The 13,873-nt window shown below is 44.5% G+C and overlaps 2 protein-coding genes across 2 annotated transcripts in view; one reads left to right on the forward strand and one right to left on the reverse strand.

Annotated features, from left to right (window-relative positions):
- rsu1 (Ras suppressor protein 1) overlaps positions 1–13,873 on the reverse strand; it is an 18,505-nt gene continuing 4,632 nt past the window's right edge. The window contains exons 5-9 of the mRNA XM_056434810.1: positions 13,047–13,165; positions 12,201–12,283; positions 10,987–11,101; positions 10,508–10,640; positions 1–1,460 (exon numbers count right to left, since the gene is read on the reverse strand). Coding sequence (XP_056290785.1) covers positions 1,358–1,460; positions 10,508–10,640; positions 10,987–11,101; positions 12,201–12,283; positions 13,047–13,165 — 553 coding nt within the window. The 3' untranslated portion in view covers positions 1–1,357. The remainder of the gene's footprint in view (positions 1,461–10,507; positions 10,641–10,986; positions 11,102–12,200; positions 12,284–13,046; positions 13,166–13,873) is intronic.
- Positions 13,606–13,873, forward strand: part of trdmt1 (tRNA aspartic acid methyltransferase 1) — a 15,705-nt gene continuing 15,437 nt past the window's right edge. Inside the window, exon 1 of the mRNA XM_056434809.1 lies at positions 13,606–13,633. The gene's annotated coding sequence lies outside the window, so the exon portion shown is untranslated. The remainder of the gene's footprint in view (positions 13,634–13,873) is intronic.

Genomic DNA, 13,873 nt, shown 5'->3' on the forward strand with positions numbered 1-13,873 from the left:
TGTGTTGGGATCGTTTTATTTGAAGTATTCTGGAGATGATACTTTGAGTTTGTGTTTGGCCGGTGATGAGCTCAGCGGTGAAATGTGACGGACACGTGGAAACGCTTTGAGAGAGAAGGAGCGGCGAGTCTCAGGTGAGTCAACGGGTCACTGCAGGCGAGACTGAGCCGACAGATACGAGTCATAACTTATGAAACAATATGCTGTGATGTCATGCAGCTCTTTTCTCTACTTTCTTTACACACATATTATATTCTGTTAATTTAGAGATAGAGAGAGGGGGATACAAAAATAGAGAGATAGTCAGAAAATGAGACAGGGCGAGGGTGTAATATTCACGATTCAGAGAATACAAACAAACTGAGTGAAGAACCGTCAGAAAGTTACCAAAATAACCTGCAAACGTGTTTTAAGTCTGTCGTAAAGAGTAAAAAATAAAAATAATACAAAAAAAAGAAGCTTTTGTGATAGAAAATGTGTTTGAAAACTGAAACGTGAAATAAAATGCAGAGCTGAAACATGAAGGAACCGAACATGACGAGTCCCAAAGCTCGAGTGCATTTCACTACTTAAAGAAGTAGAAGTTCAACCAGGACTCTAAACCACATCTCCAGACCTTCATTACCGTAATAGTTTGATTTAAATAATACATATGTATATAAATGTTATTCTTTTAATCAAACGGTGGAAATAAACATGACTTTTCCAAAACTTTTGGATATTTTCAGGCCTGGAAAATCACAATTTTTAAAATTCCATGACGAACCCCGTTCAACGAGAAGTTTGTTCACTTAAAAAAAGCATTAATATTTCAGTAGAAGTAGAAAAAAGTTAAATACAGCGATTCATGACGAGCGTGAGTCTTTTGACATGTGAATGTTACAGATCAACAGAAAGTGTTCAAAACAACAATCGGGTGAAAGATGCCGAATCAGCAAAAAAGTGCCATCCAGTCAGAATGAAGGACGCTTCGTCATGAGGGTTCATACTTCCAGATGAATCAGCATTAATTAATGATGATTAATAACGCTGCCCCATGAGAACCTGTTTAAGATGTTGACGTGTGTCTTTGGCGTCTTATATTAATACATTCTGAGTGGTTATTGAAGTGTTTATAATAGTTACATAATGTGTGTAAGCACTGAAAGTAAGTAGCACCAAAAAAATAAACATAAAAACATCCATCTGTACTCCAGTGGAATAAAGTCTAAACTATATGTCTCACGACTTATGGAGAAACGGGATCAATACATTTAAATGAAATACAAAAATGTTTATTATATTACAGTAAAAACAAATAGAAAGGCACATGCAGTGATTTGTTCGAGCGGGGTGAGCGTTCCTCTTCGTCTCCTCTTCATTTGTTCTTGGCAGCCAGCGGCTTGCGGCTGATCTTCTTCGTCTTGTCGTTGCTCTTCTTCGGAGGCTCCGGGTTGGCCTGCATGTGTCTGCCATAGAGACTGGAGGAGGAAGAGGGGGAGGGGAGAGAGAGAGAGAGAGAGAAGGAAACGTGAGAGGAGGTTTTAGGCGATCTCTGCCAGATAAACAAAGTAAAGAAGCATGTTGTGTTGTCATTGACGTACATTAGACATTAGAAAAACTAACTTTGACTTGATATATATATTCATATATGTATTTATATAAATATTATTTATATATATAAAGATATATATATAAATATATATATTTTTTTAGTACATATATATCTAAATAAATATCTAAATAAATGTATGAATACATATATATTTTAGTACATACTTATCTAAATAAATGTATGAATAAATATATATATAAATATATTTTTTAGTACATATATATCTAAATAAATGTATGAATAAATATATATTTATTTTAGAACATACATATCTAAATAAATGTATGAATAAATATATATATAAAAATAAATATGTATATTTATATATATATGGTCATCAACAATGGACCCACAGAACTGTGGGATTGAGTTGGTGTGGCTGTCGACCTCCACTGAGGGTCACGGATACGTGTCCATTAATGCTGAATGGTGGACAAGTGGACATGTCTGTCACTTCTTCTCCCCTGTGGGCGTCTCTAGTTCAGCAGAAAGAGAGATCATTGGACTGGAAAACACTTCAGCTCCTTCCCTTCAGCTCGATTCCTTCAGCTCGTTTCCTTCAGCTCCTACCCTTGAGCTCCTTCCCTTCAGCTCGTTTCCTTCAGCTCCTTTCCTTCAGCTCCTTCCCTTCAGCTCCATCCCTTTGCGCTTTCCTCCTCCAGCCTGTTAATCGTGTCTCGGGGTTTTTCCTCTGACTGTATTCACGCTCGGCCGCGGTTCATAACAAGTTTACTTAAAACTGGGAAATGTCGGAACACGTCCGTGACGATGTGACTTTCTACACACTCGTATTTTATTATTTATTTAGTATTTTATTTTTTTCTACACACTAGTATTTTATTATTAAATTTTTTTTTCTTCTACACACTAGTATTTCATTATTTTTTGAACACACTAGTATTTTATTATTTTTTTGAACACTAGTATTTTATTATTTATTTAGTATTTTATTGTTTCCGATGTCCAGGAAGGAGACGCTTCCCGTTCCCGCTTCAGAAGCGTTCCGAGGCGCTCGTGACCTCACTGAGAACGCTGCTTTTTAAGGAAAGCGATATTATTCATCGAGTCAACGAGCGCCGGCATAACGAGCTGCTGCCGCCGGCGTCATTGTGGGGTTTTTTTCCCAGCGTTGATGGATGAGGTCAGTGGAGGAGAGGAATGACAGAGTGTCATAAAGGAGAAGAATATATCAACCAATGAGAAGAGGGGAGAAAAATATATCAACCAATGAGAAGAGGGGAGAAAAATATATCAACCAATGAGAAGAGGGGAGGAGAATATATCAACCAATGTGTCTGTGTGTGTGTATCTGTGTGTGTCCGTGTGTGTGTGTGTTTGTCCGTGTCTCTGTGTGTGTCTGTGTGTGTGTGTCCCCGTGTCTCTGTGTGTGTCCGTGTGTGTGTCCGTGTCTCTGTCTGTGTGTGTGTCCGTGTCTCTGTGTGTGTCCGTGTCTCTGTGTGTGTGTGTGTGTATCTGTGTGTGTGTGTCTCTGGTGATGAACTGTTAGGGCCAATTAAAAGCAGAGCAGAGAGGGGAATGGATTCAGATTCCCGATCATGTCTTCATGGAGCTCTATTCCTCACGGATTAATTAATCTCCCAGTGTGTAGAGAGATGGAAAGTTGGTATTTTTTCCCCTGTGTGTGTGTGTGTGTGAGAGCAACTAAAGTGAAAGAGAGATGTACATGTGAGTGTGCATGTGTGATAAATGCGAAGGGAGGCCAAAGGTTATTGATCCGGCTTCCTCACTCGGTCACCAGAGCCGCTTCCACAGCCAGAACCATGAAGTGGAGGAAGAGGAGAGGGAAGGAGCAGAGGAGAAGGAAATATCCTAATTAAGATTCATGACCAAAAGCGCGGTCTTTTAGCCAATGGCGGCTCGGCTCTCATCATTCGTTCGTTACACTTCCTGCTGACTCGCCAGTTCTGAGGGACGTGTGCACCTAGATATGAGAGCATTAATTACACAGATAATCTCTAACTTGGTACACATATATATATTCTATAATATATATATATTTACATTATAATCTATATATAAATATTCTATAATATATATATATTTACATTATAATCGATATATATATTTACATCATAATATATATAAATATTCTATAATATAACTAAACAAAAAAATAAATATATGTGTATATATATATGTGTGTGTGTGTGCTGGAGTTGCCCGTCCGTGACACAAAGGAACTTTTCTGCTTCTGGAGCCCATTTGACTTTCTCTTGAAAAATCCCAGCGGCTTTCCCACAAACTGATATTTGGTCTCCAGATGTTGCTTCAGCTTTGAGGCTTCAGTGCAGCGTTGGTAGAGTTCACTCACACACACACACACACGTCACCTCCGATAACAAAGCCCTACTTAGTGAAGTCGGAATTGTACTTTTATATCTCCATTTTTTCATTTAAAAAACGTCTCCATAACGTCGGCTCCGGGCTCGCGGTCGGCCGCCTGTCTTCTGCTTATTGGAGCTTGTAAAACAAACCGACTGACGCACTACCGCCACTAAGTGGTGGGAGGCTGTACTGTCAGAGCGTCTCATGTATAACATTCATATCTCTGGCGTCACCAAACGATAACTTAATGCGGTCTCGCGGCCCGCGGGTGCAAAAACTGAAATTTGCTTGCGACCCACTAGGGGGCGCTCGCGCACTAATCGAACACTGGACTAACACACGTTAAAGCCACGAGTAGAACATGGCAGACTTTAGACTCTCTCAGGAGGTAACATCAGCAACAACAACGCATATGAATCAATCCGATCCAGAACCAGGAGGAGAACATTCCGATAGTTCGGCTCTGACGCGTTTCCATCTCGGGCAACGAGGCAGGTATGGACGTAACAATCAATCGGCCGCAGATCGCTATTTGCTGGCGTTTGAAATATGTCTCCGGTGATTGATAAGGACTCTCGCCTTCGTGTCTGGATACGGTCCGCTCGTGCCTCCGGAGCAGCGCGTTTGCATTATTGCGGCGCATTAAACAATATTATTGCAAATCAACAACGCGTAGAAACTTTTGTTGACGTCTTCCACGACGGCAGCACGTCCTTCTGTCTCCCCCACACGGGGGTCACACATGTGGGTCCGGGGGGCGGATACCCATCGAGGATGAAAGAATCATTTGAAATGTATTTTGAAATAATAAATGAATGAACACGTACGTTCACACGATGTTACCAACACGCTCACGTCGTTCCTTCACTGCTCGCCGAGGGGTGCCAGACCACTGAGCCGTTAGCTCAGCTCACATCAGCCGACAGACCCAAATACAACAGAAGTAAAGTACTGCTCATGGGAATACAAGTTTTCGTTGTCTCAAGAGGTCCTGGCTGAAATGACTTGGACCTGGAGGGTCAGCAGGAGCTATATGTTGGGTGAATTGTCCTCAAATGTGACTTTTAAAAGAAATCTGTAATCAATTACTCATTGAAAAACAACTTCCGTAGACATTTTTAACGAGACTGGCTTGTTATCTTTTACTGACTTACAAAATGCATTCAGTCTACCACGTTCCTCATTTTTCTTTTACCTTCAATTAAGATCAGCACTCAAGGCATATGGTGTCCCCTGGCAGGGAGCTTTGCCCATCCATCCTATCCGGAAATTATTTACAATGCAGGCAAAAACCAGCGGTATGGTATCTAAGCTCTATCAGTTTCTGGTGACACCTGGCCGCCTCAGCCTTCCTATGGAGAGGGTCCAGACCTGGTCACTGGTTTTGACTGGCATGATGTATGGTCTAACATCTCAGAAGTATCACGCAATCCAGACCATCAGCAAATTCACTACAATGTCATTCATAGGACGTATCTCACCCCTGTGAAAATGCATCACATGAAAATAATTACCAGTCCTTTATGCACTTTCTGCCCACTAAACACTCAAGGTACATATCTTCACATGTTCTGGGATTGCTCCCCTGTTTGTCAGTTTTGGAACAATATTGCATGCAAGTTATCTGTCTTGATTAATGTTCCTGTGCCTGTCACTCAGTGTTTTGATTCTAAATGTTTTTGATTCAGACTTTCAGCTTTCTAAAATCCAAATGCGTGTTGCATTTGCTGGACTTACAGCTGCTAAGAGAACGATTGCAACCCGTTGGAAACCACCTCATGACTTGTCTGTTCGAACATGGATGCTTTCCTTTTTGGATGTTGTATATATGGAGATCTCTACAGCTCGCATCAATGGAGCATCAGAAAAGACTTTGGACACTTGGGTCAACATTGCTGACTCTTTGAAAAATATGCTGTAGATGTGTGCTATCGCCCCTTACTTCTAATTGAACATGTCCGTGGTCCCTATCAATGTTATTTGTCTGTCTGTCTGTCTCTTGTGTTGTGTGTATATTTATGTCCCCCCCCCCTCTTTCCTCTCTGCTTTATGGTTCTGAGAGACTCCTTTGGTCTCAGCATATTGTTTGTAATTTGAAAGGGCACCATGTGTTGGTGTTCCGCCATCCTGTGTGATTATGCTAAATAAAAACATTTGATCGCAAAAAAGAAGAAACAACTTCCGTCACTCAACCAGCTCTATAACCATCCAACCATCTGACCATCCACCCATCCATCTATCCATCCATCCAAATATTTGAACTTGAGGCGAATATTTGCAACGCCCAATTCGCGTCATTCACGCCGCCGGGCGAAGAAATCTCGTATCTTACGTTGACTTTGCTCGTGGGATCTACTCACGCAAAAAAAATCCCAACATTTGTAAACCTCATGTTGTATGAAGAAGGCTGTGACTTCTACTTCGTTGGATCTCGTTCCCTGAGAAGCTGCGTCAGAACTTTCCTCCCGGCAAGGAATAAAACCGATTAAGGCAACTTCGATTCGGAGACTTCATTCCTCCTTTTCCCAGATTGACAGAGGGAATCTTCCACTGCAGCGGGCTCCCAAACAAACGCCGTATTCGCTGGTTTTTAGGGTCTAAAAATCTCGGGTGTTTAATAAATGAGACCAGCTCCTCTGCAGCTGTTCCAGAGCCGAGCCGAGACCGGTGGGAGGAGACGAGAGGTCCAACTGGAGGACCTCCTCGCCGCGGGGCCCTGGAGCCAACGGGCATTAATAATAATAATATACACTTTTATTAATCCCCAAGGGGAAATTAGTTCTCTGCATTTAACCCATCCTTAGTTATTAAGGAGCAGTGGGCTGCAGTGAAGCAACTGGGGGTTCAGTGCCATGCTCAAGGACACTTCGACTTGCAACTAATGGGGAGAGCGGGGATCGAACCCACAACCTTGTGGTTGCAGGACGGCCATCTTACCCCACTGAGCTACAGCCGGCCCTAAAAAGGCGTGAATATAATGAGAGTCACCGGAGGAAGGAGGGACCGAGGACGACGACGAGCTGAGGCCACTGTGCTGGCGTGAGGATGATGTAACCCAAAGAAAGGGCGCGTCCAGTGGATAAAGCCTGGGAGACGTCTCGGTAGACCGGCCTTCTCTGGAGCCGCTGGGAAGGATCCGTTGATGCGGAGATAGGATTTCTCGTAAACTCTTCGCAATAATAGTCCTACGATTACTTTTGCCGTCTAAAAGCTTTATGACTCGGCACGATCGGGAAAAGTTGGATCGTCATCCGAGAAAAAACTCTCTCTTTTACCACGTAGGTCATTAATTCCAATCAAACTAGACTCAAGTTAAAATAGACTCAAGTAACACTAAACTTAAGTCAAACTAGACTCAAGTAACACTAAACTCGAGTCAAACTCGACTCAAGTCAAGCTAGACTCAAGTAACACTAGACTTAAGTCAAACTAGACTCAAGTAACACTAGACTTAAGTCAAACTAGACTCAAGTAACACTAGACTCAAGTAAAGCTAGACTCAAGAAACCTTAGACTCAAGTAAAAGATAGACTCGAGTAAAGCTAGACTCAAGTAACACTAGACTTAAGTCAAACTAGACTCAAGTAACACTAGACTCGAGTAAAGCTAGACTCAAGTAAAGCTAGACTCAAGTAACACTAGACTTAAGTCAAACTAGACTCAAGTAAAGCTAGACTCAAGAAACCTTAGACTCAAGTAAAAGATAGACTCGAGTAAAGCTAGACTCAAGTAAAGCTAGACTTAAGTAAAGCTTGACTCGAGTCAAACTAGACTCAAGTAAAGCTAGACTCGAGTAAAGCTAGACTCAAGTAAAGCTAGACTTGAGTCAAACCAGACTCAAGTAAAGCTAGAATTAAGTAAAGCTAGACTCAAGTAACACTAGACTTGAGTCAAACTAGACTCAAGTTAAAATAGACTCAAGTAACACTAGACTTAAGTCAATCTAGACTCAAGTAAAGCTAGACTCGAGTCAAACTAGACTCAAGTAAAGCTAGACTCACAGAGATAAGCCACGCCCCCTCTAAGGCTCGAATGAAGCACACCTAGTCGGGCGAGAGAATCCTGAACCACCAAACAGGATGAGCTGAGCGCTCTACAGTAAATGAGGTCGAGGTCTCAGTATCACAAAGGCCACAATGTCTGGAACCATTCTTATGAATCACTGACCGTCATCGTCAGGGCGTCTTTTAATCTATTAAAAAATTGCTAAATGTGGCAGCTGAGCTTGAATGTCAGGGGAGGCCGTCTCATTAAAAAGCTCCGTGATGCCACCTTTCCTTTAATGGATGCGTCGCTTTAAATGTTCTCTTGGAAACTTTCTTAAAATCTGAATCATTTTGGTTTTACGGTTAAAAGGGCAACGCTCGCTTTAGGGGATTTCACTCTGGGTTATATGGTTATTAGGACATCTTGTCATCTTGCTGATTGGAGGACACACCCGGCCGCCATGTTTCTGATGACAACGCTCTTATTTTAAGGTCCCGCCGTCCACTAAGAATGTAAAGGAGCCGGTCAGAGGGATCCGGAGCGTCATATAAAACACAGGATCGTCTAATGTCCAGGAGGAGAAGCCAGACGCCTGATTTCTATAACACATTTGACACCAGCTGTCAAAGGACCCCCTGAGGACACACGCGCCAGACTGAAGCCTTCATCACGTCCTTTAGAGGGTTTTTCCTCCACAGTCTTCCTCACATTATTCTCTCCGCTGTAAATAAAACTTAAACTGTGCGGCAACAAACACGTCCTCCACGAATGAAAATACAAGAGCATCGCTTTCAGTCAGGATACGATCCGTCAAATGAAGACGGTGACTGGAGGTGCAAACAGATGTGTGAGCTTGTGTGAGTGTGTGAGTGAGTGAGTGTGTGAGTGAGTGTTTGTTCACAGGGCTGGAAGATGAAGGACATTTAGGCAGGTGTGAATGAAGCTGTGAAGACACACAGACTCAACACCTGCCTGAGAGGAAAGGCTGCAGCTAGCCATCTGCATGTGTGTGTGTGTGTGTGTGTGTGTTTCTCTTTCACTCCTTCATACGTCTCTCTCACTCTCACAGACTTCGGGGGCATCGTGTCCGCCATAACGGACTAAAAATAGGAAAGCGTGAGGCCGGGCGGATCCTCATTGTTCCTCGTGCACCTCTATGAATGCAGTATAATCTATGAAATAGTGTATTTTTATACACACTATTTGACATAACCGTGAAGAGCTGCGTCTCAAATCTTCAGGCGATGTCGGCCCGGCTGTTCTCAACCTGAGCCACATCTCAATCGGCTTTAAATATATTTATTTACACAGATGAAGCTAGTTTCAAAATAAAATACTTCCGCGCCGATCCCTAAACATCACGAGGCAGAGACAAAGGGGATTTGAAGTGACGGGGATGAAATGTGACCCTGAACGCATCACAGTGAGGGTCACGTTATAATGGCTGGGAGGAGGGGAGGCCGATATGTATTTGGGTCAGACCATTTATTACAGCCCGGTTTATCTGTTCTCCTTTGTTGTCCTTCATGTGGAAAGGTCGTCGTATTGATTGGGTTTTAGGACGAGGGCCTAAAGGTTGTGGTGCTCCTCGTGTAGACCACCTGAGACCTGAGGAGGTCTCCTCCTGTAGACCACCTGAGTCCTGAGGAGGTCTGCTCCTCCTGTAGACCACCTGAGACCTGAGGAGTTCTCCTCCTGTAGACCACCTGAGCCCTGAGGAGGTCTGCTCCTCCTGTAGACCACCTGAGTCCTGAGGAGGTCTGCTCCTCCTGTAGACCACCTGAGTCCTGAGGAGGTCTCCTCCTGTAGACCACCTGAGCCCTGAGGAGGTCTCCTCCTGTAGACCACCTGAGCCCTGAGGAGGTCTCCTCCTGTAGACCACCTGAGTCCTGAGGAGGTCTGCTCCTCCTGTAGACCACCTGAGTCCTGAGGAGGTCTCCTCCTGTAGACCACCTGAGTCCTGAGGAGGTCTCCTCCTGTAGACCACCTGAGTCCTGAGGAGGTCTCCTCCTGTAGACCACCTGAGCCCTGAGGAGGTCTACTCCTCGTGTAGACCACGTCTCCTGAGCCCTGGACCCTGAGGAGGTCTGGCTGGTTAGGGGTCAACAAGCATCGGTCCTGAGGAGAGGAGAACTCGTCGTTCCTTAGAGTCTCATGTAGATGCTCAATGATCCTGATGTGTGTTCATGCCATCCTCTGAAGGTTAAATGAGGCTGAGGGTTAAACTCGTCAAGTCGGTTTCTCCACGGCCGAGGAGAAGGCTGAATAAGTTAAACTAGACTAAAGTTAAACTAGACTCAAGCCAAACTACACAAGTTAAACTTGACTCTCACCCCCCCCCCCCCCCCACAGAACAGAGAAGAGGAGTTTGGGAGGTCACTGAGTGCAACAGCAGCGCAGTCTGTCTGTGCAGCGCTCATGTATCTGAGTGGAGGTCAGACACACATATTACTCACTGTGTGTCTGAAGGGCTCATGTATTGAAAGATGTAACACACACACACACACACACACACACGTGTGTATGAATGGAACGAGCAGGAGAGGCAGGAGGCCGGCGTTCAGGGCGTGAGCTGCTTACTACTTGTAGGTCTCTGAGCGGACGTATTCAAACACGTGGGAGACGCCCAGCTGGAACTGGTCTGCGATGGGAGTGACCCAGGGGTTGTTCTCTGCTTTGAACACCTGCTTGGGACCCGTCAGATCCAGATTACCTGCACACACACACACACACACACACACACACACAGAAGAACCTGTTCATGTGTGAACAACACTCACACCTGAAGACATGCTGGCCATGGTTCTATTAGTTGTAATTAAAGAATAATTATCGTTACGGCCCCCTCTCTAGAGTCACCTCCACACGTTATAGAGTATGTGACAGAAACCTTTAAACCTTATGAGACTATAATATATACATATATATTAGAAACTTACAGGTTCTTTATTTATTTTTTGACAAGCAGACTGTAGCCTCTGAAAGTGTGTTCTTCAACCTTTATTAGATATTAGGTAGCTGTCAAGAGTGTGAGTGTGCGTGTGTGTGTGTGTGTGTACCTAGCTCAGGGGGGAGGACCGTCAGCCGGTTGCCCTGGATGTGGAGCTCTTTGAGTTGAGCCAGGTCCCCGATCTCCTTGGGCAACGAGATGAGATCGTTGTCCCTGAGACTCAGCTGGACACGAGGAGACAGAACACACACATTTAACACACACACACACACACACACACACTACCAGCTGTAGTGTGTACTCAAGTCACTGGACATGTCTGCATTATTTCATATTCAGTGACTTATTGATACAGACATAATAACCAAACTGTCCTGGAGCGTACAGCTTGTGTCCTAAAATACTCAAGTAAAGCTAGACTCAAGTAAAGCTAGACTCAAGTTAAACTAGACTCAAGTTAAACTAGACTCAAGTCAAACTAGACTCAAGTTTAATTAAACTAAAGTCAAACTAGACTCAAGTTAAACTCGGTGGTTGGGTTTGAACTCTGGCGCCGTGTCTTTACCAGAAAGCAGACGATTAAGCCTAGAAGCGTTTTCATTTTTAATTCCCGCCAGAGAACTTTGGATGTCTGGAGTCAGGAAGCGGAGAGGAGGAGAGGAGGAGGGAGGAGAGGAGGAGAGGAGAGGAGGGGAGAGGAGCACGGCCGGCCAGGTCGGTGACAAACGTCCATTTTCTGACGGGAGAGTGTGAACATGGCCGACCTCACACGCTCTGGACGAGGCTCAACGCCACGTCACATGACCGCTGATGGACCGACGCTACGACAACGAGGAGCAACAACAACAACAACAAGCTTTCTGGGAGAAAGCAGGACTGGAATGTGTACGTATATTTAGATCTACACACACATATAAATATATATGTGTGTATATATATATATATACACACACATATATATATATGGATCCATATATATATATGCATCCATATATTTATATATATGGATACATAGAAATATATAAAAAGAAAATATATATAATTTTATTTAAAGAAGAACACATTTATTACATATATATATATATACATATATATATATGGGCGTGTGTGTGTAAAACCAGTGAATTTGTCTGAGGGTTCTTCCTGGTTTTCTTGATGCCGTTCAGATTGAAAAGCCCTCTGACAATAATTTAGGATTTTCAGGCCCAACGAATAAACAGAGTTGAAGACTTGTGTTTGTGTTGCTCCACCGACACGTTTCATGAGCCGTGGAACCAGAAGCTTCTCTCCTCTTCACCACCAACAGACTCCACCTGAACTCACGATCTGGAGCTTGCTCAGCTTCCCGATCTCAGCGGGCAGCGCCTCGAAGTCGTTGTCACTCAGGTAGAGACCTCGCAGGGTGGCTGCAACACAAGACACCGTCAGGCGGCGCTCACACACAAAGCGCTCCCTCAGCGCCGGGCGGCGGCGCGACAGTCAAGAACTTTAAGTTGTTTCACTTCTCAGGATTCATTTCATCCGAGTCGGATCAATACATCGATTGGTTGAGGACATCAGAGCCGCCGGCTGTAATTACTTGTCTTTCACAACTTCTTGTGTGTGTGAGAGTGAGTATGTGTGTGACTGTGTGTATGCGTGTGACTGTGTGTATTTGAGAGTGTGTGTATGAGTGCATATGTGTGTGACTGTGTGTATTTGACAGTGTGTGTGTGTGTGACTGTGTGTGACAGTGACTGTGTGTGTGTGTGAGACTCTGTGTGTATGTGTGTGACTGTGTGTGTGTGAGCATTTCTGCGTGTGTGATTGTGTGTGTGTGTAAAGCGTGTGTGTGTGTGTGTGTGAAAGTGTGTGTGTTTATATGTGTGTGTGTGTGTGAGGGACCAGGTTCACCTAGAGATGCTGCTATAGGCTGATAGGCTGCTGGGGGACACTTAGGATACACTGAGCACCTCTCTCCTCTCCTCTCTCTCTCTCTCTCTCTCTCTCTCTCTCCTTATGGATGAATTCTCATCTCTCCATCCCACATCACTAACTCTGCTTGCTCCACAGAGTCTCAGTGACTCCACGTCTCGTAGGCCAGTCCTCTCACGTGTTCAGACCGTAAAGCTCTCAGCATATTGTGTAATTTGTGAGATCAAAAATAAATGAAACGAGCTGGAGCCTCACTGAGGTAGAAGAAGTTCCCGGGCAGCGAGGCCTGGTTCAGGTTGTTGTAGGTCAGGTCCAGAACCTCCAGAGCCGGCAGCGACCCAAATCCTCTCGGCAGGCCGCTCAGACGGTTCATCCTGTCACACACACACACACCTTCATTAGCGCTACGTCACGTAAACACCTCGGTAGCGATCACCACCCCCACATCAGCGGTGAACGGGGGGTCATCCTTCAATCAGAGGCTCGGATGTGATGATGCAAGAGGGGGCGGAGCTTATGCACACGTGTGCGTCTGTGTGCGTCGGCAATCGACAGGTCACGGGGAGGCGGACTCCATTCCCATTAGAATGTGTGTTTTGACAAATGAGATTAAGCACTTACAAGGTCGCATGTCCACTGATGAATAAACACACACACACACACACAGACACACACACACACCAGCAGAACAAACAGAGGATGAAAGTGGACGCGCGGCCTGAATCGCAGTTTGAGGCTTACGGCGTCCGGATGATGTTTGTCTGAGGATCAATACACACCGAGGCTCCTCCCACCTAATCCCCCCCGCTGCTGTCAACACACACACACACACACAGGAACAGGTGAGGAACCATTCGTTGCACGCACAAATGCTAATTTTTGTAAAAGATTGGACCAGCACATGTCGGAAATGGCCGACGAAAGGGAAATTAATTGTGCTTGAGCTGACGTGCGATTGGACCGCCCCTTTGAACAAGCTCTCTCTCTTTCTTTCTCTTTCTCTCTCCCTCTCTGCGTCACACGTCTCTGAGGAAGAATGTGTGTGTGTGTGTGTGTGTGTGTGTGGTTATGAAGGAACCCGG

This window comes from Pseudoliparis swirei, chromosome 16 (assembly GCF_029220125.1).
Source record: "Pseudoliparis swirei isolate HS2019 ecotype Mariana Trench chromosome 16, NWPU_hadal_v1, whole genome shotgun sequence".
Lineage (NCBI taxonomy): Eukaryota > Metazoa > Chordata > Actinopteri > Perciformes > Liparidae > Pseudoliparis > Pseudoliparis swirei.